Source organism: Semicossyphus pulcher, unplaced genomic scaffold, assembly GCF_022749685.1.
Source record: "Semicossyphus pulcher isolate SPU_LCO1_2020_fin unplaced genomic scaffold, fSemPul1.0.p SCAF_2, whole genome shotgun sequence".
NCBI lineage: Eukaryota > Metazoa > Chordata > Actinopteri > Labriformes > Labridae > Semicossyphus > Semicossyphus pulcher.
Genome location: NW_027211693.1, coordinates 31,266,429 through 31,286,534, shown reverse-complemented (window position 1 = coordinate 31,286,534; position 20,106 = coordinate 31,266,429). Strand labels below are relative to the sequence as shown.

At 42.6% G+C, this 20,106-nt stretch overlaps 1 protein-coding gene and 1 non-coding gene across 2 annotated transcripts; both read right to left on the bottom strand.

Annotated features, from left to right (window-relative positions):
• Positions 1-1,046: 1,046 nt before the first annotated feature.
• On the bottom strand, positions 1,047-18,243 carry hspa9 (heat shock protein 9). Its single transcript, XM_069669821.1, has 16 exons — positions 17,949-18,243; positions 17,020-17,078; positions 16,165-16,252; positions 13,831-14,012; positions 13,557-13,681; positions 13,392-13,465; positions 11,780-11,886; positions 11,536-11,698; positions 11,363-11,455; positions 9,445-9,654; positions 7,607-7,834; positions 7,292-7,514; positions 5,769-5,863; positions 5,408-5,500; positions 3,868-4,008; positions 1,047-2,444 (listed from the first exon to the last, which is right to left on the bottom strand). Exons 1-16 carry the CDS (start codon positions 18,027-18,029, stop codon positions 2,352-2,354), a joined length of 2,055 nt encoding a protein of 684 aa, XP_069525922.1. The 5' UTR covers positions 18,030-18,243; the 3' UTR covers positions 1,047-2,351.
• On the bottom strand, positions 11,094-11,296 carry LOC138598787 (small nucleolar RNA SNORA74). The gene has a single exon (XR_011308659.1). It is a non-coding gene; the product is annotated as a small nucleolar RNA SNORA74 (small nucleolar RNA).
• Positions 18,244-20,106: the final 1,863 nt, after the last annotated feature.

The window sequence follows — 20,106 nt, the reverse complement described above, 5'->3', positions numbered from 1 at the left end:
AAATTTAAGCACTAGCAAATAACCTGGGTTACACTCACGTTCCCATTGTAGGTCCTTTTAGCGATGGGCAGGGGTCAGCATGGGCACCCTGACTGGTCTGCAGGTACGCAGCCCCATACACAACAAACTGTGTTGCGCTGTGTGTTCTGACACCTTTCTATCAGAACTTTTTCAGCAGTTTGAACAACAGTAGCTCTTCTGTTGGATCGGACCACACGGGCCAACCTTCGCTCCCATGATCATGATGCCGGTTCTCCAGTTTTCCTTCCTTAGAACACTTTTGGTAGGTCCTGACCACTGCAGACCGGGAACACCCCACAAGAGCTGCAGGTTTGGAGATGCCCTGACCCAGACGTGTAGCCATCACAATTTGGCCTTGTCAAAGTCGTTCACATCCTTACACTCGCCCATTTTTCTTGCTTCCAACACAAAATGTTCACTTGCTGCCTAACATATTCCACCCACTGCCATAGCAACGAGATAATCAATGGTATCTGTCAGTGGTCATAATGTTATGGCTGATCGGTGTATAGCGGCATTGCTATCCTGATTGTATAGATGGGTAATAAATTGAAAGATAAAAACTACATGAGTGTCTTGAAAAGCGTTGTCACTCCAAAACATCTGCATTTTCCTTCTTCTATATTTATTTAGACTTTTCTTTCCATTTTTCACCTGTTACTTTTTGTAGGTTTTATGTAAAGGCTTGACAGCCTCTGATGTCTGCCAATGACTCCCTCCAACCTTTCCCTGCAGCCCTTTAATATTTGCACCATAATTAAATGTGTTATATTTTATTCATTTGCACAAATGATCTCCTATAGGTTGTATGTGCTGTTTTTCCAGATATGTTCATCAAGCACAGCTGACAGTATGTGACAGAGAACTTGAAAACTTTAAAAACCTCTGAGGCTCTACTTTGCACTAGTTGCTAAAATGCTAACGCAACTCAACATGGTGATTTCTACCTTAGTCTACTGGCAGATCAGTGTAACACAACTTATTTGCTAATCAGCACTGGAAATAAAGTACAGCTGACGCTGATGGGATTTCTCTCCTAGCAGAACCCTTTTTAATATTTTATACTGGCATGAAATAAAGAAAATTCTTAAAACCATTATCCAGCCACACATGGTCACTTTTCAGATTTTTATTACAAAAGACAGCAACACTTCTCATGACCCTCAATCTTCACTCCCATAATATAATCACACCCCTTACAAAAACAAAAACAGAACACCTTCCCCCTGATTTCAATTCAGCCTGCTGCCTCCGGCCTGCATCAGTGTCAGGCCGGGGGCAGCAACAATCACAGTACACTGAGAGAGCGTCGTATGGCAGCAACAACAGGTCCTTCTGCTGGGGATGAAATGGCCTACTCTTCCTCCTGCTGTCCTTCAGAAACAAGAAGGAAACTAAGGCCTCGTCCTCTATTGTGCAACTTTTAAACATCCAGATTCTCCTCACGCATTTCTAGTTAAACTGGAGTTAGCTGTGTTTAAGATGGACGCTACAAGCGAAGATGCAAAGAACTAAGAACTCACAGATCAAGAGTGCCCGTGCTTGGACAAACAAACTAAAGCTTGACCTCTTCCTCACGCTCACACAGACTTTATGTTTATACATTTTCTCCACCCCAACACTCCTTACAAGACTAACTCCTGATATCCTCTGGTCCAAATGAGTTGGTTTAAAATGTCAGGACATCAGAAGGAAGAGGATCATCTCTGCTTCCCAAGTGCTGCAGATGCATGTTTACAGATGAAAACTGATCAAATGACTGAAACTATCTTGTAACCAGTTTTGACTCAGCTTAAAGTCTTTAGAGTGCACAACCTTCTGACATAAAGTATATTTTCGTACAGTAAGTTTTGAGTGCACTATTAACAGAAGATGACTATAATTGATGTGGAGCGCTGTACATTATATTATGTAGAAGCAGAAGGGTGTCCCCTGTAGCAAAGCGTCTGAACTTAGCTCTTCTGGTACAAACATGAACAAGCTGAACTTCAGAAGACGGAGCCAAACAAAACATGATGTCTTAGACAAAAGAAGAACGTTTACTACCTCAGAATGTAAATTATCAGCTGTGTAAAAATAAACATACATAACATGGTTTATGAGACAATTAAATTACAAACAGACAGGATATCATAGGACATGGAGGAGCATACACTGACATGTATCTAGAGTATTTTACTGCCAAAACACAGTAGAATAATTTATTACGGTGAGAATGACCAAGATTCAGTTCGTCACTCGTGACTGCCGCCCCTCCCCGCCCAGTCCAACCCCCCAGCCCAACAGTCCTCTGTTATCATGGAAAACCAGCGACACCAAAGTGCAAAGGTCTACTGCTGGCCCTCCTTCTTCTCTCCCTCTGATGAGCCCGAGCTGCTGCCGCTGCTGCCGCTGCCGCTGCCGCCCTCTCGCTCTGCTGCCATCTACAGGGAGGAAGGAACATGTGAGAGGTGAGGGACACGCACGTCGGTAATTTGTTAATAGTCGCCAATGTATTGACAAAAACTGACTACACCATACAAACAATACAACATGATGCTGTCAACGACGCAAACCAAATTGCAAATGCAAGTTTTTTGAACCGTAATAATTTCAGCTTGTAAAGGTATAAATGCAGACATACACATGAATGAAATCTGATTTACTTCTATGCAATCACACCAGCTCAATCTGCTTTGGTTTTTTCATAGCCCCTCGAACTTCAACGATCCGAGTACAACAGTCTCAATCTGAGCAAAGGAATCTTAATTTGCCTGCATTAGTAAAAATAAAAAATCTTTGCATAAAAATGTAAAAAAAAATATATCACAACATTCAGTCCCTCCAGGAAGCATCTCTGGAACGCTGCATGTTTGAGACTTTTTTTTTCGCTGTGAGGCAGACAGCTCATTGGTGGGATCGTCTCTTTCATGAGTTTCCTAATCCAGCCTCGACCTACAGTTTTTAAAGAGACTCTATACAGTGAATCCATGGTAATAAATCCAACACTCGATGTCTTCTTGTGATCATTTATCCTTGTTTGATGCTTGTATGCTGAAAACTGTTAGCCGTCCACTTAGCCACGTTCTAATGCCTTGTGTGGAGTCGACTGACCAATAAGAGGTTGTGTTCCTGACTTTCCAGCAACCGGAGGCTCTGTTACTGATGTTTGTGTCAGCGCTGATTTAAAAGACTCATTGTACAGTGAGGTAGTAATCACTTTGTCTCTTATCAAAGGATATATATTACATTTCAGCATCCGAAATAACCGGTCGAACAGTGTCAATGTAGCTGGCTCAGCCAATAGACTGCTTTATTGGAGCATTTGTCCCAGTCGCTCACAGTGGATGTGTGATGCGTGACACAGAAAAAAAGGCCTCAAAACATCACAGATTTCATTGCAACTCTTTAAATAAAGCTGCTGCAAAATCAGGCATTTCTGGCCGCTACAATCACAGAAAAAGCTGTGAAATCCTGGAGGGACTGAATGTTGCTATAATCAAGTGTTCCACCATAAAAAAAGCCTGTAACCACAATTATTTCCTGTGAACTTCCTACCACATAATGAGAAAATTACAGCCTTTAAAAACACCTTAAGCCAATTTCCTGCCACACTTCATCTTAATCCTTACATAAGAATCTCTAACAGCCCAAACTGAATCTAAAATTACAGTCACTTAAAGCAAACCAATATTTTGAATATTAGAGTTTTTCTAAACTTGAGATGAAGGTAATAAGAGTAACAGATGGTGTTTGTTAACTGTAAGCTACCGTTGTTCGTGCACCACAATTATCTGGTGCTAACATCTTCATATACAAGCAACCTAGGATCCAGTTTGACGGCCGTATTATGTAAAGTTTCTCTACCTTCTTGTAGGCCATCTCGAAGAGTTTGAGTGACGCCTGCTGCAGGGTGGTGGCCGCCTGTTTGATGTTCTCTCCCGTTTCTGAGTCCTTGTTGGTCAGAAGGTCCCGGACCTTTGTGATCTCCTCCTTCAGCTTGGCGCACTGAGCAGACAAATCAGAGAGACGAGAGGTTATAACAGACTGTCTTAACAATTAATTCAACCTGTACAGTAGTACAATGTACCTGTAGTATGACTGCAAATGTCAATTCACTTATTGACTAAGCGTAACAAAAGAACACATTTGTGCTTCAAAGCAGCTAAAGTTCAGCTTAGACTTGAGTGACCTAAAAATAAAGATAACAAGGAGGCTGCACAATACATCGTTTACCTATCACAAGTGTGATGTGCGATAGTGAAGCAAATTAAGTGAAATAGCCTCTGTCAAGATACTTTTTTGTTGCTCCGAGCAAAACGAAAACTCGCCAGTTTCTCGTTTTTAAGGACTAATAATAATCCACAGGTCTGTCTGATATCACATTAGTGCAGCTCTTCACCAGCGCACACAGAGACCTGACCATGACTGTGTGTCACCTGCCTGTAAACAAGCACCAAAACCTTGCGTCTCCTGCTTCCTGTCGGAACACACCACCTCACGCGGTGTGTGTACTTTGGTTCTAGCCGCTTAAAGTTATCACTCTGCGGCACGTCCGCTCCATTAACTGTCTGTTTACGTGGCCACAGCATCAACGAGCAGCGGAACGAGGTGCCACTGTTAACGGGAAAAGTTTCACTTATAAGCCACCCCACGTAACAGAGCGTGTGCCCTGATCAGCCTGCCGACACCATCTCTGACGGCAGCAGCTCTGTTCGGCGAGGTGGCTCAAGTGAGAGTATTCCTGCCGTTATCAGCCGCACCTCGTCTCGGTGTTGGTTAATGCTGTGGCCATATGAACGGACCGTTAACGGAGCAGACGTGCAGCGGACTGTTTACTTTTAGCGGCTACACCTGCAGCACACACGGGGTAAAGTTGAGTGTGCCGACAGGAAGCAGGAGACGTGAGGTTCTGTTTCCAAAAGTTACCGTCACCAGGCATGTATATACACATATATACATATATATAATATATGAACATGAAAACATGCTACGTTTATCTGGTATAATTTCCTGTATTTTTAAAAAACGCAATAAATATCACAGAACAAAAAAGACATCGCAATGTTTGTTTTGTCCAGTATGGTGCAGCCCTACAAGGAGGTACAGCACACGTTTTTTTTGAGCTGTAAACAGAATGGTATGACTGTATGATGATAAAACACATCAATGTTAGCAGTAATAGTGACATTTCTAACTAAATCTACAACATTTCATGGGTTCAAAATTTCTATTTTAAATCTGCCCTCCATTTTGGAAGACCAAAGCTGACAGGTGGTTTGGGCTAAACTACGTCACCAAACTTGAAAACTTGGGTGGATGTGCGAGGCAGAAATAGCTTGACGTCTTAGCCGTTTCCCCCCCATTTTTTTGCATATTTCAGAATATTGTGAAGCAAGACTTTTACCTCATCAGCAGGAAGCTGGTCCTTGAATTCCTCCATCTTGGATTCTGTGTCGTGGATGATGCCCTCAGCCATGTTGACGGCCTCAACGCGGTCCTGTGCACAACAAAATGAGGGTCAGAGGGAGACAACAGCACACACACACAGTACGCACAGACCAGACAGGTCAGTGAGTGACAGCAAATGTATAGAATAAGGCTAAGTGTTTCTCCCACACTCTTCTGTAGGGCATCGTGAGTTGTAAGCCAAGCTGCTACTAGCTTCAGCTAACCAGCTTATTAAAATCCTTCCACCAGTTAAATGATGGACTTAAAACACTACAAAAGTAGTTAAAAATGTTGTAATATCGATGTCCAGTCTGTACCTTCCTCCTCCTGTCCTCCTCTGCGTACTTCTCAGCATTCTTGACCATGTTCTCGATGTCGTCTTTACTGAGACCTCCTGATGACTGGATAACAACTGAAGAGAGAGCAGACAGCAGAGAGAACATTTAGACACTAAAAAAACAGCAGTGTGACATTTATATCTGCTCATTTAAACTAGGGGTGGAACGATTATTCGACATTGTTGACAAAAATCAATTGCCAACGAATTCAACGAACCAATTTGCCTACACCATCGCGTCCTAAAACGTATTAAGTCTGGGAGCATTTCACCCTCAACGCTGATGAGCGAGCATTTAAAGAGAAGGCACGTTGGGCTTGTGGATGATGCAGACCCGCCCAGATAAGATAATTAGCTTCTTAGCTTGCTAACATTAGCTATCTATAGAGGGAGTTGTACTGGCTTTTAACATTAATATAACAATGTGGTGCTTTACAAAGAACCTGATGCATATCTCTTTTAAACATCAACTGTTAAACATCAACTCAACTGTCCAAAGTCACAGCCACGCTGTTTCAGTCCCTCACCTTAAACACTTCATCTATTTCTCTCCTTCTCTTCTCTTGTTCTTCCTCCTTCTATTTATCTTTTGTACCAGCAGTAGCCTAATTTCTATTTCGAGAGTTTACATAGAAATGTAGATTCTGTGGGCAGTGATGTGACGATTTTAGGGATGCAAGTGTTCTGGTTTCATTTTGTACTAGTCATTTTGACTAATCACGTATCAGCAGGCTGCGGCGTATGCAGGAAAAACAGTACGTGAGAAGAGCAAAAGCAGGCGGAACGCAATCCGTTGTTATGACATCCCGGCTCCCATCAGCAGCTATCTAACAATGATTTAGCTTCTTATTAATCTCTATAGACAGACATCTGCAGGCTAACAATTTGTTCTAGATCTGTAATTCAACGGGAGATAAATTCCCTTGATGCTGTTCAGCGTTTAGATTTCCCAACTTCCCCGAATGCATCAGAAATGATTGAGCTGACCTCTGTTCAACAAACAAACATTTTAAAAGTAGTTTTCTTCTCCTCTTGAGGACAGACATCATGACGTTGAAATTCTGGCAAAGGTAACCGCTGGCTACACGCCCGGCTTGTTCACCATTGCCCCCAGAGGCTATATCGTTGTCAGACTATAAGTGATGGGATCCGAGATTGGTAGTAGCCAAATCAGCGGCAAAGTTTATTGAAAGAAAACTCATATTTATGGTCTGTATTGTTAGTTAGCACATGCTTAAAAGAACCTCAAATTAAATGTAAAAGCTGACAGATAAATAAGAGCCATTAGGTCATTAAGATGACTAGTCATCTATCAAAATTGTCGTTGGTTTGCAGCCCTGATTTAAACCAGCGTTAAAGAGTAAAAAGAAGGCAGGAAACACACAATATGTATGTACATATAATCGTCTTTAGTTACAGCCACATCCACGAACATTAAGAATTAACATTAAGAGTAAATACTACAAAACAAGTGGTGTAAATCATAATAAGTATGAAGCTTACTCTGCTGTTCCCGGCCCGTTCCCTTGTCCTTGGCGGAAACGTGGACGATGCCGTTGGCGTCGATGTCAAAGGTGACCTCAATCTGAGGAACGCCGCGGGGGGCGGGGGGGATTCCCACCAGAGTGAACTGCCCCAGCACCTTGTTGTCTGCTGCCATCTCTCTCTCCCCCTGACACACCTTGATCTCTACCTGAGTCTGCCCGTCAGCTGCTGTGGAGAACACCTGGAGCAGAGCAGAAGGAGGTTTTTAACACCCGTTAATGAAAGCAGAGTCTACTGTAACTACATGAATCAGCGCACTGTCGCTTTAAGTACCTGGCCCTTCTTGGTGGGGATCGTGGTGTTCCTGTTGATGAGCTTGGTGAAGACTCCGCCCAGCGTCTCGATACCCAGCGACAGTGGTGTCACATCCAGCAGCAGCACATCAGTGACATCACCGGCCAGAACTCCGCCCTGGATGGCTGCTCCTATGGCAACAGCCTCATCAGGGTTCACAGACTTGCTGGGAGCGCGGCCGAACAGATCCTGAACCGTTTGCTGAACCTGCAGAGACAAACACGCAGGGTTAGTTCTCTACTAATGCTACTATTCATCACGACTGACGAAGGTCTGCTGAGTTTTGCTTTTTGTGCAGAGACATTATAATCTGTTGTACAGCTATTTTAAAAACGTTTAAACTTTACATAACCCCACAAAATGAGATTAACATACAAGCAACAGCAAATAAACACTCTTGACAATAAGCTAACAACTTGTGCTGGTTTAATTTTAAGGTAAAAGTTTCTTTTATACTTGCATTCAAAAATGAATGTGTTCGTGTCTTTGAGAGCAAGGCTGGAATCTTTTAATTAGTTCCTCACAGAGCTGAACACAACTGTGGTTAACAGCCTGCTTTCATCTTGCTCAAGGTCCAAAAGTGTTGTTTAAACCAGTGGTTTTCAAGTGGAGGGTCGTGGAGCTGTTTTCAGTGGGTCGCGGATGTGTGCTTGAAAAAAAAAAAAAACCTCTATGCTGGGCTTTTATTTTGAAGGACATGGGTGCGTGCAGTAGAAGTGTAGTATATTTACACTCCATGGGTCTTTCTCATTAAATACGTTTGCACATCCTGCGTTCCTCACTTCCACACCAAGAGGACAGAGGAGGTAAATTTGCCAAATGGGTCAATAGCGTCACCGTTAGTGACGTGCTGCTCAGCTGTATGAGCTGTCAAACAGATCTTTAGCAATATTCACAGAATCACTTCTTTACAATCTGAAACCCTGAAGTATCTTTTATAGATGGACGGACAGACAGAAAACTGATACCACTTTATTCAGCCATGTTAATTATTCTAATCATTTAATCCTTTTAAAGTGTCTTTATGTACAGATCAGTGTTATTGTGATTACCGATTCTTTATTTAGTTGCATTTTATTGTCTGCATAAAAATCCAGCAGAGCTGCGAGTTCAGTGATTTCATTGTTAAGTAAATAATAAAGGCCTAGTGCTGCAACACTTTGTAATTATATTATCCTGCATCTAGTTATGTAGCTGTAATTGGAAGATCCTCCATCATGACGGAGGGGAGCCGAGGAGAGAAGACGCGAGGATGCACACATTTATGTAATGAGAGAGACCCCATGTATCCACTGATTGGGCAATCCCAGCTACAGTTACATTCTTGAAACTCAATGAGCCCCACAGTAGTTGTATTTATGTTGCACTTTTGTTTTTTTCTGGGGGAAAGACTGCTAATTTAATTAATTGTAGAGGGTCAGCATGTCATTAAGGAGGCGGTGGTGGGTCCTGAGGCGAGACCGGTTGAGAACCACTGGTTTAAACCTTCCATAAATATTGCCATTAACACTTGTAATGCAGTTTTTGGCCAGCAGATGTCTCACTTTTCACAACACTGCATGGAGGATGTCATTCTCTACACTGAATCCTCTAATTGGATTAAAATGAATGTGTTGTGACTGATAATCGAAGCCAGACATTTCTATAACCACAAAGGTGTGTGAAGGTTTGTTGGACCATCATAAAACACGTCTTGGATTAGTGTCATTCTTGACATTATTCTGCTGCATGTAATGTTACGTCCTCCTTGTCATAATAAAAAATAAACTCGACTAAAACTCTTTGTATGACCTGTGCGCTCGTGCTAGGCTCGGTACCTTTGGCATACGGGACATTCCTCCGACCAGCAGCACCTCTCCGATGTCTCCCTTGGACACCTCGGCGTCCTGCATGGCCTTCTGACAGGGAGCCACGGTGCGGCGGATCAGGTCCGCCACGATGCCTTCAAACTGAGAGCGGGTCAGCTTCATGTTGAGATGTTTGGGACCAGAGGCGTCCATGGTCAGGTAGGGCAGGTTGATGTCAGTCTGGAAGGGAGATCACATTCAGATTCAACACTTTCATGTGTAAAAAGAGTTGGGTTTTTTTGTTACTGAAAAATCTGAGTTTGTAATTGAAGAAAAAGGTCTAATATTCTTGCCGTAATGATGTCAGGCTCAGAATAGCAATCTGAGCCTCGGGAGCATAACGTTGTTGGTCCAAATTGCCTGCCTGAGCAGTACCTGTCGCCCTCCCGCCCTCTTCACTTTGATGTGCATGTTAACAGGTTAGAGCAGCCACACTGCCTTTTTTAATCAACATAAAAACAACCTGTTTCCCTTTCCTACAGGGTTGTCACCATACCAGAATTTTAAACTTCGATACGATACTAGTTAAAATAAATGATACTCAATATCTGTTTCGTTACCACGGCAACAAAAATAGAAGTCCTAGGAACAAATGAGGTCATTTTCTCATTCTTAATTTCCCACTTTCACACAGAGCTGCTACAGAAAAAAAATCTAAACAGACACCAGCTCATCTGACAAACTGTTAACAATAATGATAGGCTTAATGAGCAGGATTTTTCCATATTAAAATCTCTGCATCATCACTCATCGTCCAGAAGTGTGAGCTGGTGTCTGTGTCTGCAGAGGATCTGCCCTTCAGCTGTGTATCTATTCCTATTATTATTCTGCTGTTTGGGATGTTTCTGGACGTCCATCACTGGGCAGGAGCTTGGACAACAGTCCGCAGGTCGGGACGACATGAAAACATGTCTGTCTCTCTGCCCTGCTCTCTGTCTGTCTGTCTGTCTCTCTGCTCCCTGTCTGTCTCTCTGCAACAGACACTATGGTAACTTTAGCATCTTTATGAGACGTGAAAGGGACGTCACCAAACGTCTTTATGTGTCGTTCTGTGAATGAGAACCGTCCGCTGCTGTATCTGAGCTCCAGGTGTGACGAGGGCAGAGCAGACGGAACGCAGTCGACTTCGGCCTATGAAAACCAAACCTTGCACCTTCCTGCGGGTTGTATGGAGGTGTAGGTGTGTTAATTTGTTGTTTAACCACTGTGAAACAATCAGAAAATCACTGCTTTATCTACATGAACAGGGCTCGCTTATACTTCCTGTCAATGCTTCTCGACCACAGCTTTTCAAAGGCAACTTCCAATGTAAACTGACAGTACGAGCTGCAGCAGTTTCCCGAGACAGCCGTCACGCGCTGCTCAGGCAAACTGCACAACCCTAGAATAACGGTTGCAACAAAATTCATCGGAGCTACTTCAGACCTTTTTGTATCATTAGATCAATACTACACTAAGGATTCTGATGTGAACATTTCTAACAAAGCCTGTATACGTACAGAACTATTAACACAAAGTAATAAAAGTGCTTATCTTTCCCTCCCTTTATCCATGAACATCTGCACAGCCTCCACACCCTCCAAAAGAAGAAAATTATTAGGCTTTTTAATACTTTGTAGTTTGTATGGCTCTGTACTAGGCCTGCCTTGCTGTCAGTATCAGGACAGGCCACTCTCACTGGGCCGAGTCCTGCAGCAGCTCAGCAACAGCAGACTCTAAAACAGAACCTGCTGCAGTGAAGTACGACACAGGACGTCCTCTACCAGCACTGTAACACTGAGCCAGACACACACACTGTCCGGACAGCTGACTGAGAGCTGGACTGTTAGAAATACATCACTGAGGAAAAGGCAGGCACAAAGCTGTGCGGATAAGTAGTTGTGTGTACCTGCAGTGAAGACGACAGCTCACACTTGGCCTTCTCAGCAGCCTCTCGGACTCTCTGCAGAGCCATGTTGTCTTTGGTTAAATCCACACCAGACTGAAAAGACAAGAAGAAATGCTCATGAAATCCTGAAATTAGATAAGTGGGAGACTCATCTAAAGACTAAAAGTACTTACATCTCTCTTGAACTCCTTGACGATGTGTCTGAGAAGGTGCTGATCGAAGTCCTCTCCTCCCAGGAAGGTGTCGCCGTTGGTGGACTTCACCTCAAAAACTCCCTTCTGGATCTCCAGGACTGAGATATCAAACGTACCTCCACCCAGATCATACACAGCAATGCTGGAAACAGACACGAGTCAGTGAAATAACTCTCTCACTATCTGTGTTTATTCTGCCGTCTGCCCATCCTGCTCTACTCACATCTTATCCTGGGTCTTGTCCAGGCCGTAAGCCAGAGCGGCGGCTGTCGGCTCGTTGATCACGCGCAGGACGTTCAGACCAGAGATCTGACCGGCATCTTTGGTGGCCTGAACGTCACAGAAACACAAACATTTGGAAATATTGTGATATTAAATGGCTATCAGATGTTTTATACTAGAAATGATAAGGAAATAACTGAACATATGGCTACATCGTATGCCGAAATGTCAAACTAAGAAGACTCTCAAAGTCTGGATGTCTTTCAGGGTCACACTTTACAAGACTAAAACTAGATTCCTCTTGTTATTTTAAGACAAGAAAAACAAACAATGGAGCAGCATAAAGCATTGGGTAAGGCCAGCGTTCTCAGCATAAAAACAAGCACTTTTCCTGGATAAACTTTGCAGCCATTACAGCCTGATTTATTGGTGCCAACTGAAGCGATCTACTGGAGCAATTCTGAACATTTATTTGCATCCGTTAATCATTTAGACTCCAAAATATGCCCCAAAAGGCCCCGTTTGTTCCAATCAGAGCGTTTTACATAGAGCGTTTTTGACTCATCGAGTACTAGGTCCTTATTTAGGCAATAAAAAGCAGCATTACCACATCTGCTTCATAAAGAGAATCCTGTGAAGGAAATCAGGAAACCCTTTTTATTACAGTGCTGGACACAAGCATTATAGGCTGGGAGCCAGGCCCAGCCCTCAGGATGTTTTTTACTACCTTTTTTTCTGTTAACCTATGCCTTGGGCCAACACAAGATGATAACATGATAGCTTTTGGCTACATGATGTCCTAGCACATATGAAGGTAGGTGCATAAACACTCTTACAGGTGTGACATTTCGCAGAGAGTATTCTTAAACTTATGGGAAAGTAAAATAAGATTTAGGGACTTGGGAGTGGTCGTTACCATCTTGTGACGGCCACAGGTATAGGTTAATACAGAAAATAAGCAAAATACATCCTGAGGGCTGGGCCTGGCTCTCGGCCTATTCAATTAAATTAATTGTATTAGAGTCCTGCTCGTTGTGGAGGGCTGATTTTTGTGTAATACTCATCCAACTGTTTAGTGCTCATGTTTTTATAGGGATTATCAGACTGATTATATTATTAAAGTGGAGCTGAAACAGCATTTCCAGAGTATCTAGCTTTTGTATCGTGACGTATTTGCGAGTGAAACAGGACGTGCAGGCGGGACATTAGAGGGATTTGATTTGATCGTTGAGAAGTGGGCGTAGACAGACGTTCTTCACAGCGCAGTAGCTAGCTAACTGACCGAGCGTTCTTGGTGCTCTGCGGCTAAATGTTGCAGATTGATTGGTTGAAATTGTTTGGTGCTAACTTACGTAAGCACGCATGAAATTTAGTTTTACCGGAAGAAAGAATTATCGGATTTCGATTTAAGAATACGAAGAAATGGATTTTCTGTATTTTTTTGGCCTATATTGTCAAATAGATGCACAATATTACCGGGGATGTGTTCTAAAAGGATTAAAATGACAGTTTTTATTTCACCTCGACTTGAATGGAAACACACCGAATAACTGCAGCCTGAGAAAGACATGAAGTAATCGTGTGTGTGTGTGTGTGTGTGTGTGTGTGTGTACCTGTCTCTGAGAGTCGTTAAAGTAAGCCGGCACAGTGACCACAGCGTTCTTCACGTTGGTTCCCAGGTAGCTCTCTGCAACACAAATACCAAATAATCTCCAAAACTTGTACTCAAATTTAGACGATGATGTAAATGACGAACACAGGAGAGCAACATGTCATACCTGCAGTCTCCTTCATCTTCATCAGGACGAAGGCTCCGGCCTGGCTCGGGGAGTACATTTTCCCATGAGCCTCCACCCAGGCATCGCCGTTAGACGCACGTACGATCTTGAAGGGGACGTTCTTCCTGTTAATGAAGTGACAAATTTAACTTTGACATTATAGACAAACTGAATGAACATCACTGAATGTTTGTTAATTTTCAGTTGTTTGTTTCCACATTTGAAGTATTTAATTATTTTCACGATGAGCACACGAACAAAAAGATGCACTCACAGGTCTTTCTGGACTTCGGGGTCATCAAAGCGACGTCCGATCAGCCTCTTCGTGGCGTACAGCGTGTTCTGAGGGTTGGTGACAGCCTGCCGTTTAGCTGGCATGCCCACCAGACGCTCCCCCTCCGCTGTGAAGGCGATGACTGAAGGAGTCGTCCTGGCTCCCTCTGCGTTCTCCAAAACCTGAGACAAACACAAATCCATCAGTCGCTTCTTAATCTTTGGAGGCAACAAAGTTAATCAACTCTGATTAACCATTCACAGCTTTGTCTCCTCCAAGTTGTCTTTCAAACTAAAGCCCTTCATCTTCCCCCGCAGTCTCTCGTTTCAAAGCTAAGAAAATACCTTTTTTACAAACAGATATTTGTTCCCAGACACTAAACTGGAAACTACCAACACCAGAGAAAACTTCTTCAAACATCTACAAACATCCCTGTGACACACAACCAGATTTTCCAGAGCAAATTGGACGGGAGCTGGGATTAAGACACACCGAACATGCTGCATGATGCTTTGACAAACTAAAGACACAGATTACCCCGTCTACTGGAGTGAAAATTTGTGTTTTCCTCAATCTGAGTCAGAGCAAATGGACTTCCTGGTGAGTTCGATTGGCTGAAGGATGACTTTCCACGCTCAGGTTTACAGTGATAACCTGCAGTGAGTATGTGAGAGCTCAGACAGACCGACAAAGACGGTCCAATTCATCATCAGAGAACTAGCAGGCACGGAGGCTTATTGTTGCGTTGCCACAGGTCGCCTCCATCTACCGCTGCTGCTGCTGAAGGCAAACTTGCAGGTACTTTCTGCGCCTGTCTGAGAGGAGATAACTTCCCACACCAGCAGGTGGCAGTAGTCTGTATTGGTCAGTTACCATTGCTTACATAAAGTGATTTCATGCCTTGTTCACCCTCTACATGTTCACTGATCTCTATTTACAGTAGAACTGACCAATCCTTCTTCAGCTCGCTTTGGTTGCATACATAAAAAATAAAAAGGCCCACGTGACGACCAAAAGGGGCAGAACACAATCCACCTTAATGCCATTCCAGCTCCAATAGCGATCACCTGATGATGATTTAGCTTTTTTTATTCATCTCTATTCACTGACATCTACATGCAAGAGCAGCTAACCGTCTGCTTTTAGACGTCCTATCTTAAAGCCTCCATTCTCGCTTCTCAAGTTGCTAATCAGACTGTAAACAATGCAGCGCATGCAGAACTTGGTCTCCGCCTGAAGTCCTTTATCGCTAACCGCTGGCGACACCGGAAACCCCGAAAAGTTGGCCATTACTCCCAGAGGATATATCGCAGTCAGATGACACCTGATGGGTTCTGAGATTGCTTGCGACATGATTCGCTCAGCTGAACCGCCAGTTAGAGGATTTCTATCCCCAACGGCCATCCCTGCCAATTCAACTCGCTCAGTGATTCTTAAATCTGCCGACAATGGCCGATGATGGACAGTCAGCCTGGTGTGTCAGTGGATTTTGGCCATTAAACAGTAAAAGGGCCCTGTTATCTCACATCTCTGCATCCAAACAAAGCTTTCACATTTTTTAATGCGAGACAGAGCGAAACACCAAGGCATCTATTAGGGAAAAATGGGTCGCTCTTCTGATCATGTGGTTATTGTAATAAGTTATTACAAACTCCACTGAGCATATTGACATGTGTCTTTATCACTAAATATGTCGTTTGCTTACATTAAATGTCAGAGGAGGAAACCGTCTTAAAATAACAACAAGTTTACTGGCTGCTGATGAATCTTTTACATATCATGGATTAAAGGAAAAATCAGGAATTGACTTGTCTTTATATCAACTTCAGGAAGCACCAAATGCCAGAAAATAGTGTGTGTGTGTGTGTGTGTGTGTGTGTGGTCGCTAATCAGTTACACAGCTACATCTGAAGGCCAGGGATTCTGCACCGCACTGAGGTCGCTGTTAACAAGGTCCTCACATGCATAGTTCAATCCCATTTAGAGAGAAGCGGATTACAGAATCGGGAAGAGAGATATCGTTTACAAACGGGGTTAATGGTGCAAACCTTCAGACGGTCTCTCCTGCAAGACACTGCACTCAGTTTTCACATACAAAGTGAGTGAAATAGTTGTGTTAAGAATACAAAGAGCTGTGTGTGAATGTCAGATCAGAAAGTCACGGAAAAAGGACACAGACCTAAAAATTGGATGCCAGAAAGATGTGGGGGGGGGGGGGGGGGGGGGACACTGGGTCCTTAGCTGTGAACATTTAGCATTTTTTAATCTCACTGTCCAGATCTTAAGAGACCACAGACTAAAATATTAATAACAGAAGTGTCGGTTCATCCTCACCTTGGCCTGTTTCCCCTCCATGACTGCGACACACGAGTTGGTGGTTCCCAGGTCAATGCCGATGACTGTGCCCTTGACAGCCTCTGACCTACAACACATTCAACATTCAACAGCAGTGATGTTGACATCAGCTTTGCAGGATACTGCAAATAAAAGCCCTGCCAATATATCTGTCTGCCACTATCGTGTTAATAAGGACCGATCACATATACATCTGTATCGATGTACGTTTTTTTTTTGCATTCTTTTACAGAACATAATGCATTCAAACACTACATGAAAGCGAGTAGTTTGTCCAGCAGAGGGCCCGACGACTCCATAGTTTACAGGCCTTTTAGCACTGTCTGCAGCACATGCAGCAGAGCATTCAATCTGAGCAGAGATTTGTCTGTTCAGTTACATAGGCTATATAGTAATGTATTCGTGATAACTCTATTTATAAAGTTATTTATTTAAGAAAGGTGTATGCTGTGTACATTTTCATACAGTCTCAGTTTCAATCTGTGAAAGATCCTCAGAGAAATGTTTTAATGCAGCTAAAACATTTAACGCCATACTGGTGAATCTGCCCACAATAAAATCTGTATCAACCCTTAAAAAATCCATTATCAGTCTGCCTCTAATGTGTAAGTCACCTTCAGAGGATGCATTTCTACTTCACATCATAATTTAAACTTTAATTTGGGCCCTCTAATATTGAGTATCATGTAAGAAACTGCTACTCAAAGTCACACATGCGGACTGAAACTCAAACTCATCACACTGATCAAATCAACTGTGTTTTGACAGTTTTACTACCAATAATTCTGCTTTTCCAACTGCCTTTTTAACAGGACACAATGAGCTGATACTCACGCATAGTCTCTCCTGGACAGAGCTCTGAGAGCATCTGGTTGGAAGCCGCTCCAGCATGCCTATGAACGCATCACAAAAGAGTTTTATCAAAATGTTGTTAGAAACAGCATAATGTAACTTGAAATAATAAAATAATCAATGTTAGATTGTGTGCTGGAACTGTCACATAATGTCCCAACCTATATAATAACAAAGACCTTAATTAGAGCGACTTAGCAGACTAAGAATGTAGACATTGCTATAGATCTTTAAATATTTTCGAGTGTCTTATAACGAGTTGTCAGAGAGGAAGAAGTTTACCATCTCGTGACGTGTATGACAAAAGATTATCACCATTTTCCATTAAGAAGCAGCAAAACGAATACTGTGAGTGTACAATAGGTTATGAATGTGTTCATATCACTTTAGAACAGCATGTGAGAACTGTTGCAGCATGTTGGGAGGGGGGACGAGCTTACTGAAGGTCATGGAGACAGTCATCCGGTTCAGTCTCTGAACCAGTGAACCAACAAATCACGACATGCTTATATAAATACATAAGATCCTCAAACGGTTATGATATAAACACAATACAGCCCATACTTATTCCAGATATCTGACAGGTAACATGCCAAATGTAGGCTGTTAGCATAGCACATAGTACCTGGTATCATCAATGGGACTCATACATTTAAAGGGACAATATAAAGTGAGTTGTCATGTTAAAATATTCAACACCTTTTAATATTTGTGTAAATTATGTTGGTTAAACAACACAGTACGATTCTTCATAGCGCATGTCAAATGACATTTTGATTGTCACGATTAAGTAAAATGGCCTTATGCTACAACTGTTAGCATGATAAGCTAGCCGGCAAATTGACATGTCTCATAACGAACGCTCATCATTAGCGTATGCATAATAATCATCAAGTATGTTTGAAGGTTACCTTTTTAATCAAAGAGGACACATTTCGTGTACAGCTTCTTGTCGGGAGAGTCCTTGAAACGCTTCTGGCGACACTCAACATTTTGACAACTCGGCTAACAGGCTAACAAAATTCAATAAAACGTCCGCAGAGTTTAATGTCAAACCAAACTCTCCCGTTTGTTGTACAGCGAAGAAAAGCTCAAAGATGTCAAATCTCCGGGTGTCTTCACACTTCCAGATGGTGTGTCCTGGGTAAAGCTAGAGCTCAGGTCCTGCAGGGCTGCTTGACTTTTGATTGCCTCGGCTAACGAACTGCGAAGCTCCTTCTGGAATTATCCAACACATGTTGCACCATGCACTGCGGAAGGACCTCAGATTGGGCTGGAAATGTACTGCCTGAATGATTGTAAACAGTGGAGAAAATATAATGGACTTTAATTACAAATAATTATTGACATGTTAGTAATATTATTATATGAATAAGATTATACATGTTTTTGATGAAAAAAATAATAACATTTGTGAATGTTTTTGCCTTTTTTTGTTCAGGCACAGATTAGGGCCGATATACGTAGTGGGCATGTGAAGGTCATGATGTAACGGGTACGCAGGGGTTTCACGTGAGTTACATCAGGGATGCAGGAAGAATATACCTGCTGTCTCATTAAGTAACGTTACTTTTCTTGGTGTGAATGCTGAAGGCATTCACAGCATATGTTCTTCTACGCACGGAATTCTTTATTATTGGTGTGAATGCTGAAGGCATTCACAGCATATGTTCTTCTACTTTATTTTTATTATTGGTGTGAATGCTGAAGGCATTCACAGCATAAGTTCTTCTACTTTATATGTCTTATTATTATTCCGCCGCGTTTTTCGGCTCGCTACTCCTTCCACAAATTTCATCCGATTCAAAAGTCTTTCCATCGGTAAGTCATTAACACCCACATGCAGTAAAATTAAGCACAGGGAAACACATATTAAGTACAGTGTGTATTCAACCATGATTCTTTTTTGTCTGTCCAGACTGTCAGGGTTTTCTACGAAGCTGTCTAGCCAAGACCCCGGAGGCCCAACCCACCCTGGAGACACTTAAGGACCACCCCTGGCTGAAAAGAATATCCACACCCTCCCAGAACACCCCAGGACAACAAATAGACATATAGACAGACATATAGACAGACATTTCGACAAACAGACAGACATATAGACGGGCAGAGAGACATATAGACAAACATTCAGACGAACAGGGCTGCACGGTGACTGCAGTGGTTAGCGCTGTTGCCTCACAGCTAGAAGTTCACTTGTTCAAACCCTGGTTTGGACAAACTTGTGCGGAGTTTGCATGTTCTCCCCTTGCATGCGTGGATTCTCTCCGGGGTCTCCGGCTTCCTCCCACAGTCCAAAGATATGCTTGTTAGGTTAATTGGTGACTCTAAATTGCCCATCGGTGTGGGTGTGATTGCAAAAGGTTGTCTGTCTATATATGTCAGCCCTGTGATTGACTGGCGACCAGTCCAAGGTGTACCCCGCCTTTCGCCCGAATGACATCTGGGATAGGCTCTAGCGCCCCTGCGACCCTAAACAGGATAAGCTGTATAGATAATAGTGGATGGATATAGACAAACACAGACAGACATGTAGACCGACAGACAGACAAATAGACAGACAGATAGACATATAAACAGACATATAGATAGCAAGGACAGACGGATAGAGCCACTGTTTGGTCAGACTTTATCTTTGACGCAGCTACTGTTTCAAACACCCAGCCGTCCGTGGAAGGGGGATCTCTCTTTGAATTGCCTCTCCTGAGGTTTCTCCTGTTTACTTGTATACGAAGGTTTTTCAGGAGTTTTTCCTTGTCTTCTTAGAGAGCTTTGGCTGGGTTCAGAGCTGCTAATCGGGACCTTAGTTTTAATATACATTGGAGTACAGGATTAAGACCCTCAATAGATGAATTTGCCAGCGATTTAATGGTAACTAGAAGAGGATCCCACAAATTAATTGACATGTCTTGGATAGTATTGGTCCCAAACTATTATTGTCAGCCCAATGCAATTCACTACTATTGGAATTTAAAAACTAACATCTGAAAAAAATGTATTTTATGCTAAATTGATTACTCTTCTTGACCCTAACAATGAGGTCATTTAATAAGGAGATTTTAATATAAT

What these genes read in the sequence shown, in the direction of transcription:
- hspa9 (XM_069669821.1), bottom strand. Translation starts at nt 18,029, where the DNA reads ATGTTGAGTGTCGCCAGAAGCGTTTCAAGGACTCTCCCGACAAGAAGC. An exon ending in TGGAGGGGAAACAGGCCAAG is followed by an intron (nt 14,013 to 16,164) that starts GTGAGGATGAAC and finishes TGTTTGTCTCAG; the next exon opens with GTTTTGGAGAACGCAGAGGG. An exon ending in TTAACGACTCTCAGAGACAG is followed by an intron (nt 11,887 to 13,391) that starts GTACACACACAC and finishes TGTGACGTTCAG; the next exon opens with GCCACCAAAGATGCCGGTCA.